Genomic DNA, 12,014 nt, shown 5'->3' with positions numbered 1-12,014 from the left:
CTTTAACTTCTCTAACTTCAACCTCTCCTACTTCTTCAACTTCAACTTCTCCAACTCGAAATTCTTCAACTTTTTCAACTTCTCCAACTTCAATTTCTCCAACTTTTTCAACTTCTTCAATTTCTCCAACTTCTTTATCTTCCTACTTCTTCAACTTTTACTTTTTCAAGTTCTTCAACTTCGACAACTTCAACTTCACCAACTTCTTCAACTTCAACTTCTCCAACCTTATGAACTTCTTCATCTTCAACTTCTCCAACCTTATGAACTTCTTCATCTTCAACTTCTCCAACTTCTTCAAATTCAACTTCTCCAACTTCTTTAAATTCAACTTCTCCAACCTTTTCAACTTCTTCAACTTCAACTTCTGCAGCTTCAACTTTTCCAACTTTTTCAACTTCTTCAACTTCAACTTCTCGAACCTCCAAGTTGGAGTGGAAGTAGCTTTGCTACAGGTAGCTAAAAGTACATCCGTTCCACACCAATTTTGGTGGCTAGCCATAAGCCGCGCGTGGCGCTGTCGCCACCTAGCGGCCTAATCTGTCCTGATAGTAACAGACGCGTTTTGTTAGAGAGTGAGTCTTCTGTACCGAGTACTATTATTTCTGTGGTTAAGATACAAAATTAATAAATAAAAGAAAATAATATCTTAAATTAAAAAGTGCTCAAAAGACCTTCGTTATAAATAAAGACTGTTCGCATTTTTGACTAATTAGTCATCCCTTTTGGGGGTGAAAAGAAGGGTGTAATAAAAAGCAGATTTGTTTTAAAATTATGGTACCCAAATTACTAATTCCACGCAGACGAAGTCGCAGACAATAGCTAGTACACCTATAATGCACCTATTAGTACCTATAATGAGTATATTACTATTTGTCCCCGCGGGGAACATATGGAAAAAGACGCTGCATAGAAATCTTTTCCATTTGTCCCCACCTAATTGGGGCAGAGACAAATGGGAACACACCAATACCATGTGTATTACCATTTTTTCCCGCCGGGAACAGATGGCAACAGGTGCTGCGGCCTGCATATAAATCATTTCCTCCACGTATAATATCTAAGGACGGGCTAATGGGGCACTAAAAATCGTACTAGTTCAGCGGTGCTACCCACGAATTCCAGCCAATCGTGCAGTCTAACGCGACTAGTTGCGACCAATAGCGCGCGTAATGCGAACTCGTTAACCAATCGCGCGCGTGATGCGAACTCATCAACCAATCGCTTTGTAGCGATTGCACACCGCTGTACTGGCGTAATGCCTCATTTTTATTGCCCGTAAAGCCAGTCCCTAGATATCTATGTCAATGATTTCCTCATTTGTCCACGCCTCATGTATGGCGTCGTAGGTCACGTGGGTCGGGGACAAATGGGAATACAGCAATAATACAATTAATGCACCCATTATTACCAATAATAGGTGTATTCCTATTTGTGCACGCAGGTAACCTAATATCAGTGTTGGGCATTCAAGAATAAAATCATTATTTGAATAAGAATTCGTACGAATAAAATCATCTCGATTTTATTCCCGTCAAAAATATTCAAATAATTTTGATCGGGAATAATTCGTATGAGAAAAAATTTAATGAGAATAACTTATTCTTAATCAAATAAATATAATCATGATTTTAATTCGAAATAATATTCCACGAATAAAAATGAAGTCTGGGTACCGTATAGGTACTAATTACGTATAGTTAGGTAGATGTAATATAGTATGTAGTTAGTCTCTTGTCTAATTTATGGGTAGTACCTATTTTATAGACTAAAATCTTACAAATTGACTGTCGCATAGTTTCAGTAACCGTATTATTTCTAATTTAATAACCAAATCATTAGTTTCAATTTAGCTGGTCTAGGGGCCTAGCCAAGATGCCAATCGCTTGCGCTCCGACAACGAAGCGCTTTCTGTCTCCATCACTCTTATATTAGTGCGATAGAGAGACAGAGATAGCGTTTCGTTGTCGTAGCGCAAACCATTGGCATGTTGGCTACGCACTCAAGGTGCCTAGCCAATATGCCATTTTTTGTTTTTATTTAATAGTTTTTAATTTAATAACCAAATCTTTGGCTACAATTTAGCTGTTCAGGGGGCTTAGCCAATATGCCAATCGTTTGAGCTCCGACGACGAAGCGCTTTCTGTCTCTATCACTCTTACATATTAGTGCGATAAAGAGAGATACCGTTTCGTTGTAGTAGCGCAAACGATTGGCATGTTGGCTAGGCTCCCAGAACAGCTACATTGTACCTAATGATTTGGTTATTAAATTAAAAACAAAAATTGTCATCTTGGCTAGGCACTTTGGGTGCGTAGCCAACATGCCAATCGTTTGCGCTACGACAACGAAACGCTATCTCTGTCTCTCTATCGCACTAATATGTAAGAGTGATAGAGAGAGACTATACGCAACTCTACGGAGCGTTAACGTTTGGCATGTTGGCTAAGCACCCTGATCGGATGATAGAACTAGTAAGTAAGTAAGTAAATACACTTTATTGCACCACAAAGAAAAATACAATAACGGATTAGAACTAGATAGACAGTGTATATCGGAATTCTTTAATGGGTACTGTACCTAAAGTAACAAATATCAAATCAATCCGACTTTTAAATAGAAGGGTGAAAATCAACTTACAAAATATAACCGATTGTACTACAAAAATTAACTTAATTCTAAATAACATTAAAAGTAAAGTATTAACTATTCACTCTTAACAGTCTTAACAATTTGCAATTTGCAGCTCCGAGCATCAATAAACAGTAAACACGCCCCGACTTGTTCGAAATGTTCGAAACACAAAAACCGGCCCCCCCGCCCGGCACAACAGAACAATATTTTCGCGCACGGACAAGCAATAATAGCTTCTTAGTCAAAGGTGTAAGCGCTACGACGAATGCATAAAGTCTGTTATTTGTGTGTAGGCTCGCTCGTGCCGCCATACTTAGTACCTATAGTCCGTCAACCAAATCTTGTCAGTAGCAATGTAAAGCAAACTGAAGTAGGGCAACACTCAAAGAGCAGTATTGCGCTAAGAAAAGCAGCAATGTACATCGAACCAACAGTTTTTTTTTCCGCTGAGCGCACCCTGCGTACGTCAATTCAAATTGTCACTCGCGGTTTGTTGAAAAAAATTAAAACATGGACGGACAATTTAAAAGCGATGTTAAAACAATGTTAATCAAAATGATGAACAAATTTGAAGATATCAAAAACAACTCTCTATCGTAGTGCTTATATTCTATTTGTTCCCTATCTATGTCTTCTAAGTTTACTAAAATAAAATCATATCAAAATGCAGATAATTAGATAGTGCATATATTTGTTATTTACAATATAATATGCCACTTGTTAATGTAAATTAGTGTACTGTTCTGGATGAATATGACATACCTGTGTATTTTTTTTGATTGGTATATATTGTACAATATACATATTAAAAATAAAACAACTGATATTTGGGTGTTTATTTAATTTAAAGGTAAATAAGATAAGGGTCACTTTTCGACTTGGTTGCGTTGTACACGTACATAAACCGCCATAGGTAAGTATTGTCTGAAGAGATACTACCTACTACGAACGCCTTATATTGGGCAAGATTTAATCCTGCAACAAACATGTATGGATTAGGTAGATATTGCGAAAGAACGGCGATATAATCAAGGCTCTTAATAGTGTTTAAAAGGTTTACCTCTGTAAATAGTCACAACTGATTGCTGAAAATATTAGACATGTGGGCCTATAGACGGTGTCAGGACACAATTTATGGTCTTGTTGGGTAGATTTAGGTATACGTTTTAATTTTATTTATGCCTTTTAACCCTAAAACAAAAAACTGAACATAATCTTAAAAGTTCGAAAGAGTTCTTCCAATACTTGTCATAACCTCAATTTTTAGTAATGTTTACCATCAACGAGCATGATTGTACATTGTAGGCCCCTTAGCTTTGCTTATTCTTATTTAATGTATTGGTATTTGGTATTTAATGGTGACAGCAGAAATATCTCTTGAAACAGAAACGATTCAGAATGAAAACCAAATGAAAACAAATAAGGTGACGGCTGTCATTCACGATTCACATTCCACAGATAAAACACAGATGACACGCGTTTTGGAATTATTTGAACACAGTGTTGCTAACCCGCGATTTTTCAAATTTGCCGCCTTTTACTACTGACAAGATTTGGTTGACGGACTTTACCTACCGGCTGCGATGCGTTTGTATGTTGCTGCAATAATCAGCCGAAACTCTTAGTCACAGAGATTAAAATAGCTTGATCGCATTTGAAACCCCCTTCATAGGGAAACTTTAACAAGGGTTTTTGGTTTTGGTAAGGGCTTACCCCGAATTAACTGTATTCAATTTGGTTAGTGTATCATTTGGGTAAGTCATTGATATGCTTACCAAATTGATAGGGTTTCTAAAAACCACTCTATCATTTACCCGGGGTTAAACCCTCTTCAGGGTAAGCGGTTCCGGTCCCTGGATTAATCATATTGAAAATGGTTTCCATAACGATAGGGTAAGCCAAACGATAGGGTAACCATGACCTCTGGGTAAGCATTTAATAGGGTTACTTTATCGATACGATTAATCTTTAAAAGGGGTTTTCCGGTCCCTGGCAACGAGGCATTTTTTAATTTTTTACGAACTACCGGCTGCAACAACTGACGCGCGTGGACTCTCAGTAGCGACCTTTGAGTATATAGCCTAAGGAGATGTGATACACGGGCGACCCCCTCCGGCAAAGTACATTGGTCAACTGTTCAAACACGTTATATAAAACTACTTGAAGTCGCTTCACCGCCATTTTGCATCGTTCCGTGTCGCGAGACGTTTCTCTTAAAAAGCGGCCAAGTGCGAGTCGGACTCGCCCATGAAGGGTTCCGTATTTAGGCGATTTATGACGTATTAAAAAAAAACTACTTGCTAGATCTCGTTCAAACCAATTTTCGGTGGAAGTTTACATGGTAATGTACATCATATATTTTTTTTAGTTTTATCATTCTCTTATTTTAGAAGTTAGGGGGGGGGGGGGGACACACATTTTACCACTTTGGAAGTGTCTCTCGCGCAAACTATTCAGTTTAGAAAAAAATGATATTAGGAACCTCAATATCATTTTTGAAGACCTATCCATAGATACCCCACACGTATGGGTTTGATGAAAAAAAAAATTTTGAGTTTCAGTTCGAAGTATGGGGAACCCCAAAAATTAATTGTTTTTTTTCTATTTTGGTGTGAAAATCTTAATGCGGTTCACAGAATACATCTACTTACCAAGTTTCAACAGTATAGTTCTTATAGTTTCGGAGAAAAGTGGCTGTGACATACGGACGGACAGACAGACGGACAGACAGACGGACAGACAGACGGACAGACAGACGGACAGACAGACAGACATGACGAATCTATAAGGGTTCCGTTTTTTGCCATTTGGCTACGGAACCCTAAAAAAAATGGTGACTTGTTCAGTATTATCGTGTAAAAGGTGATCTGATAGCTCAAATTCGCAACAAGATTGCGTTTCCTATCATAAATAAGTATTTATACTAACTATTAAATGTATATTGAAGTACAATCTCCATTTAAAGAAAAAACCGTTGCGATACATAAACGACAGAAAAATGTAAACATGAATACAGTGGTACGGGAACGAATTGGTCTTAAGGGATGTGACAAAGTCAAAAAAGCGACTCAACATTTGAATGATTGAATGAATCATTCATTCATTCAATCACTGCAGTTTGTTTAATATAGCTGATCAAGCAAATAATGTCAGTAAAAAAAAGGCGCGAAATTCAAATCTATATATATAAACGTGAAAGACCTGACTGACTGACTTAAATCAACGCCCAGCCCAAACCGCTGGGACTAGAAAGTCCAAATTTGGCAAGTAGGTTCCTTATAAGGTCTAGGGGTCCACTAAGAAAGGATTTTTCAAAATTCATCCCCTAAAGGGGTGAAATGGGGGTCCAAAATTAAAAAAAAACTCTCCTGCGCGTGCGAAGCCGCGGGCAAAAGCTAGTTTTCTATAAACCCGGAAAACCCGCGGGCGACAGTTCATTCCACAGTTTAGTTGTGCGTGCGGGCTAAGACACAAAGACACATAAATACAGACAACCATACATACAAACAATCATTTTATTGGCTATACCTAATATCTTCAATGTACAGAATTTTCACTTTTACAATTTTATAATAAATAGTATAAGACAATTCAGTTCATTCATCAAACTGATTTGACTCATTCTTCAGATGTGACCCATCACTATTATGTTCGTATGTATGCTGCATAGTTATGTGAAAACTCTGTCTGTGTGCGTGTAATTTTTGATGTGTTGAATTTTATTGTAGTGTGCGTATGTCGCAACAGCAAAATCTGTGTCTGTTGAGTTACTTATCTTTTGGTGGTGTGCTGTAGGTGTTTACCTTGCCCCCCGCTAAAAGTGGTGAAAAAATTTGTTCGAAGAGTTTACGTTATCACATCTCCTTAGGCATATACTCAAAGGTAGCGACGGTCAACCTCGACGATTCGTCGGGGCACAGAATAACTAATAGTACTACCGTCGGGGTTCGGACACGCGAAGTAGATGCATTTACGTCGTCTAGGTATATTTAAGTCTGTGTTGTCAACAGTATGGTTGTCCTTTTCTGACAAGTGGCATTTTCACTAGAGCGAGGAGAGAGAATATGATACTAGTTGCTGCGCCGTCAATGAGAACAGACAACGTTGGGGCCTTGTTTGGAACCGTATTTATTGATGTTGTTAGGTTGGTAGCCCTTAATTGCAGTATCGTTTAATTAAGCGATTTTAAAGCACAAGTGCTGTTATGAGGAATAGACAAGATAGATTTTTCTTCAAACCTATTATGTATAGCTGGTCAAGCAGATCTTGTCAGTACTTTAAAAAAAGGCGCGAAATTCAAATTTTCTATGGGACGATATCCCTTCGCGCCTACATTTTTTAAATTTGCCGCCTTTTTCTACTGACAGGATCTGCTTGACCAGCTATATTTAAATTAGTCGCACGAAACGTTTCGTTCGTTGACAACGAGTGTTTAAAGGTAAAATCAACGAAACGTACATCACGTCTGTCCACTACTGTCAAATTGACATTGGCAATGACAGTACAGCGCTAACCGTTTACCGTTTCGTTTGTTGAGTTGAGGCTTCGCTTTCGCTAGTTCGCTTCGCTTCCACTTGTTTCGTTAGCCGATTTTGGCCGCTGATTGCAACGTAAACGTATAAACGAATTAAAGTTATACTGTGTAAAAAAAGAAAGATGAAATACTTCTTGATATTACTTGTTTTAGTCTCTATATTAAGTAAATGTAAGTATAGGAAGTGCAATTCATTTCATACGTTTGTTTGGGTGTGGTGTTTTTGTGTTATTGCTAACTTTACACGGATAATCATGTATTAACTTTGACCTTTTAAATGCACTTGATATTTGTCTTGTTATTTTATTCTTATCAGTAGCAATTCCATATAATTATTGAACCTGCTCACAACATTTTACGAGAATCGTTTGCGACTTCAAACGAAAGCATTTTTGCCTAAGCTGTGCCTGAGCTGGTATAATCAATGATTAGCCTACTTGAATAAACTATCTTTTATCTTATCTTATCCTATCTTTAGACTCTAAACTACTGAGTGATTGCTGAGTTATTATGGGATACTTACTAATAAACATGTTATTATTTGTGTAGGTTTAGCTATCTGGTGCTACCAGTGCACCGGGGCGACTCCTGGTTGTTCAGAGCCCTTCAACTGGCGTGGCATCGGATACCTCGGCCAGCCGTGTCTGGATAATGACGATATCTGCGTCAAACTTATTGAGAGAAAAGGAGGTACGTAGTATTTAAAGGTTTTGCATATTAGAGCGGTGGGCTGGTATCCCGGAGTTGTGAGTTTGAGTCTTGCTTGAGACAGTGAGTTTGTTATGAAATATATTACATGTATTTCCTTGTAAATTTATTTTGACGTTGTGCAATAAAGAGGGTTTGTATTGTAAGTAAATATAATGTTTAGCCACTTATATTGCTACAAAATATAGGTACGAGGGGTATTCAAAATATTCTCGGTATGAGAATGAAAACAAACAAGTACGAAAAGTTTGATATTTTTATTTTTCAATATACTCCCCCCCTATGTTCATACACTTAAAAGATCGATCAATTATTTTTTTTAATCCCTCGTAAAAATATTTTTTATCTTTCGTGTAAAAATGCTCCTCCACTGCCGCCTTCAATGCTTCATCGTCAGAAAATTTATTTCCACGCAGATCCTTTTTAAGATTGGGGAGCAAAAAGAAGTCGCTGGGGGCTAAGTCCGGACTATACGGTGGGTGAGTAACAGTTTTAAACCCACGTTCAACAATAGCTGCCTTGGCAATATGAGCAGTATGGACGGGGGCGTTGTCATGCAGAAGCAGAATACCTTTGGTTAACTTTCCTCGCCTCTTTTCTTTAATTACATCCTTTAATTGACGTAGAATGTTAGCGTAGTACTGTCCTGTGATATTTACACCTTTTTCTTTATAATCGATTAGTAATACTCCTTCACAATCCCAAAATATCGTGGCCATGACCTTGCCAGCTGAAGGGATGACCTTGAACTTCTTGGGATGAGCTGAACCCTTAATGTGCCACTGCATGGACTCTTGTTTACTCTCTGGGTCATAATGATGAACCCAGGTTTCATCTCCAGTAACTATTCTTTGCAGCACCTCATCAGGATTTTCACCGCACAGGTCAATAAAATCGGAACAACAAGCTACACGCATGTCTTTTTGAAGCCGAGTCAGCATTCGCGGAACCCATCTTGCACTTACTTTTGACATATTAAGATGGTCATGTATAATATCATGTACGGTACCAATAGAGAGATTGGTTACTTGTGCTATAGATTTTACCTTCACTCGACCATCTTCCAATATAAGTTTTTCCACTTTATCAATATTTTCTTGTGAAGTAGCTACTACAGGCCGGCCAGGTCTAGGGTCATCTTCAATACTCTCCCTTCCGCGTTTAAACTCGCTTGACCACTTATGAATGGTAGATAAAGAAGGAGCAGACTCACGGTAAACACAATCCATTTCCTCTTTTATGGTTTTTTGATTTTTACCCTGTTTTGTCAAGAATTTTATCACGCATCGATGTTCTAATTTAGTTAACATTGTCAATTCGCACAGGATGTTCATGTTTGTTCAGCAATTGCAGAAAAACAAAAGACTATCTCGGTTCGAATTATACTTTTTTTTAATGTCAATGAATAAACCTTAGCGGCCAGTAACGAAAGAAATTTTAGAAGAGGTCGTAAGATATCAATACCGAGAATATTTTGAACGCCCCTCGTACTGAAATAAAATTATTTGCGTGTTTTTGGCATCATTTAATCATTACCATTGCATCAAACAAAAATATATCTCCTGAATCTGCCCATTATTTAGTAAAATCTGATTAATTATGCCTATTTTTTGTAATTGTAGCCCAGGAAGTTATAACCAGAGACTGCCTGAGCAACTTCAGGGCGTTCAGGATGGACATCCCAGCCGACACTTACGAGGGGTGCAGGCCGGCTGCCAAGGATGTCAACTTGGCCAATTACGTCAACAATACTGTCAAAGAACTTGACGTCAAACGGTGAGATATCATTTAGAATATTTTTAGTTTAAACTTGGAGAGCCCGGAGTCCACTTGGCAACCTAGTCCTTTTGACTAGGAAAAGAATTGAGAACATATTTGTTTACATATATATGTATGTATAGGTGCGTTAGTTTTCGTTCAGCTCTAGTTTTCGTCCACTTGGCGCAGTTTGAATATAAAGCTACATTGCTCCCCAAATTGGACTTATTGCAATCATTAATGTCTAAAACTCTAAACAATATATCTATCTACACAAAAATTATATTTCACAAGTAGCAAATTAAATATCAAATATATTATTAGCTAATCTGTCAAGTGGACGAAAACTAGAGCATGGACGGAAACTAGCGCAATTACCCTATTTGATTATTCATGTTAGTTCGGACCGTTCTGATGCTCGGAGACTTTTTACATCTCTAAAGAATTTTAGATTTTTAAGTACCTATTTGTCTGTTTGTTTGTTATATATTAATTATATTTTGTTAAGTAATTATCAAATATTTAATTGAATTGATATTTGTAATAGTTAGTATTTATGTTAAGTAAGTAGTATTAATGTTTGAAATTGTCAAAAATGTAATGTTTGATACAAGCTTCTCTTGCTGTGTGTACCTACAGTACTGTCTGTCAGTGTACGAAATTATTCGTGCTCAGCGACCTTACTTTACAAAAATTGCAAGTTAAATAATATCTTGTAAGTGAAAATCAATTTTTTTCGGCCTTTTAGCCTATATCAGTAGTGACCCTGCCTACGGAGCGGGAGGTCCCGGGTTCGAATCCTGGTAGTTACCAGTAATCACTGGTAAGGGCATTTATTTGTTTGTTAATCACGAATATTTGTTCTTGAGTTATGGATATGGATGTTATTGTTATATGTATCTAAGTATGTATATCGTGGCCTAGTACAAGTTTTAATAGTAAGGGGGCTAGGGTCGATTTGTGTAGTATTATCTATAAAATATTGATTCTGTTTAATACTTGATTCCTTTATGTTTCAGGGACTGGTACGACGAGACGACCTGGTGTTTCTGCTTCCTCGACCACCGGTGTAACGGTGCCTCGGTGACGTCACTCTCAATGGCGTTGCCAATCCTGTACAGTGCCGCGCTATTGTTAAACAGACTACAATAATAATTACATTCATGCATGTTATGGTACAGAGAGTACAGACAGACGGTCCAGCGACAGATTTCCGATTTTAAAATTTGTTTAAAAAACTGTAACATATGAGGTTAGGTGGGTAAGAGAAACTATGAGACAAGGTAAACACTTTTAAGGAAAATAAACAGTTAGAGATCTTATTAAACATCAAATTAAATGATAATAGGTAAGTACTAAAAATGAAACGAATGCACAAATAAAATTAACTTAAAAATACTTACGTAGTCCTAATACGGTAGGTACTTGCCCTGAGCCAAATAAACTATTAGCCACCTGAGCGTGACCTTTAACCAAAACTATCTATTATTACGAAAAGAAGACGAATGCGGATTTCTTTTTTTGAAAATTACATTTACAGTACACATGGGGCTACTTTTCCGCACTAGTGCGTAAAATAGCACTTTTCGTGCTTATAAGTGCCATATGTACTGTAAAACGTTGTTCGATACACGTGCGAATAGGTAATTCGCAACTCGTGTCGATTTAAAACACTCCCTTCGGTCGTGTTTTAATTTATCGCCACTCGTTTCGAATTTCCTCTTTTTCGCACTTGTATCGAAAATAACTATTATTCGGATGTTTGTTGCCGTTATATCATGTTACAAATGCATTTCCGTTATTAAATTATCATTTAATTGCTTAAAATAATAAAAGTACAAAAACTTGCCCGCGAAAAACTAGTGAGCGAAACGCAACGCCACTGGTCGAAACGTCACGTGACGTCACTCGTTTTAACAAATTGTTATAGCTAATTTAGACTCTCGCGCGAGCCACAAGACGAGCCGCGAGCCGCGCCACGAGACGCGAGTCCACCGCTTACACTCGCGTTCGGCTTGTCATTCGGTTATAAACCTTATGCCGTGCCGTTAATGTTTAAATTATATTAGCTCGACGAGCTTGCGAGCCACGAGACGAGCCGCGAGCCCACCGCTTACACTCGCGTCTCGTGGCGCGGCTCGCGGCTCGTCTCGTGGCTCGCGCGAGAGTTTAAACCGGCTATTAAAATCAACCAAGAGTGAAAGAGATAGCATTATGATGTCTCGCCACTAAGTAACAAACGTGAGTTGCATTCACACCGAGTGACGTCATCCGTTCTGACGAATTGCACAGCCTCGAATTTTAGGCATGGTTAAATTTAGGTCGAGTTTACCTTTATTCCGAACATTGTAGTTTTAAGTGTTAGATATTATCGAACTTG

General features: G+C 37.9%; 1 protein-coding gene across 1 annotated transcript; it reads left to right on the top strand.

The window, feature by feature from the left end:
* Positions 1–7,279: 7,279 nt before the first annotated feature.
* LOC134662866 (uncharacterized) lies at positions 7,280–10,807 on the top strand. Its single transcript, XM_063519174.1, has 4 exons — positions 7,280–7,339; positions 7,718–7,858; positions 9,499–9,652; positions 10,654–10,807. The coding sequence occupies exons 1-4, from the start codon at positions 7,291–7,293 to the stop codon at positions 10,784–10,786; spliced, it is 477 nt and encodes a 158-aa protein (XP_063375244.1). The 5' UTR covers positions 7,280–7,290; the 3' UTR covers positions 10,787–10,807.
* The last annotated feature ends 1,207 nt before the right edge of the window (positions 10,808–12,014 follow it).

This window comes from Cydia amplana, chromosome 3 (genome assembly GCF_948474715.1).
Source record: "Cydia amplana chromosome 3, ilCydAmpl1.1, whole genome shotgun sequence".
In the NCBI taxonomy this organism is placed as follows: Eukaryota; Metazoa; Arthropoda; class Insecta; order Lepidoptera; family Tortricidae; genus Cydia; species Cydia amplana.
Note: the sequence above shows the minus strand (reverse complement) of the source record. Positions and strands in the feature narration are given on the sequence as shown.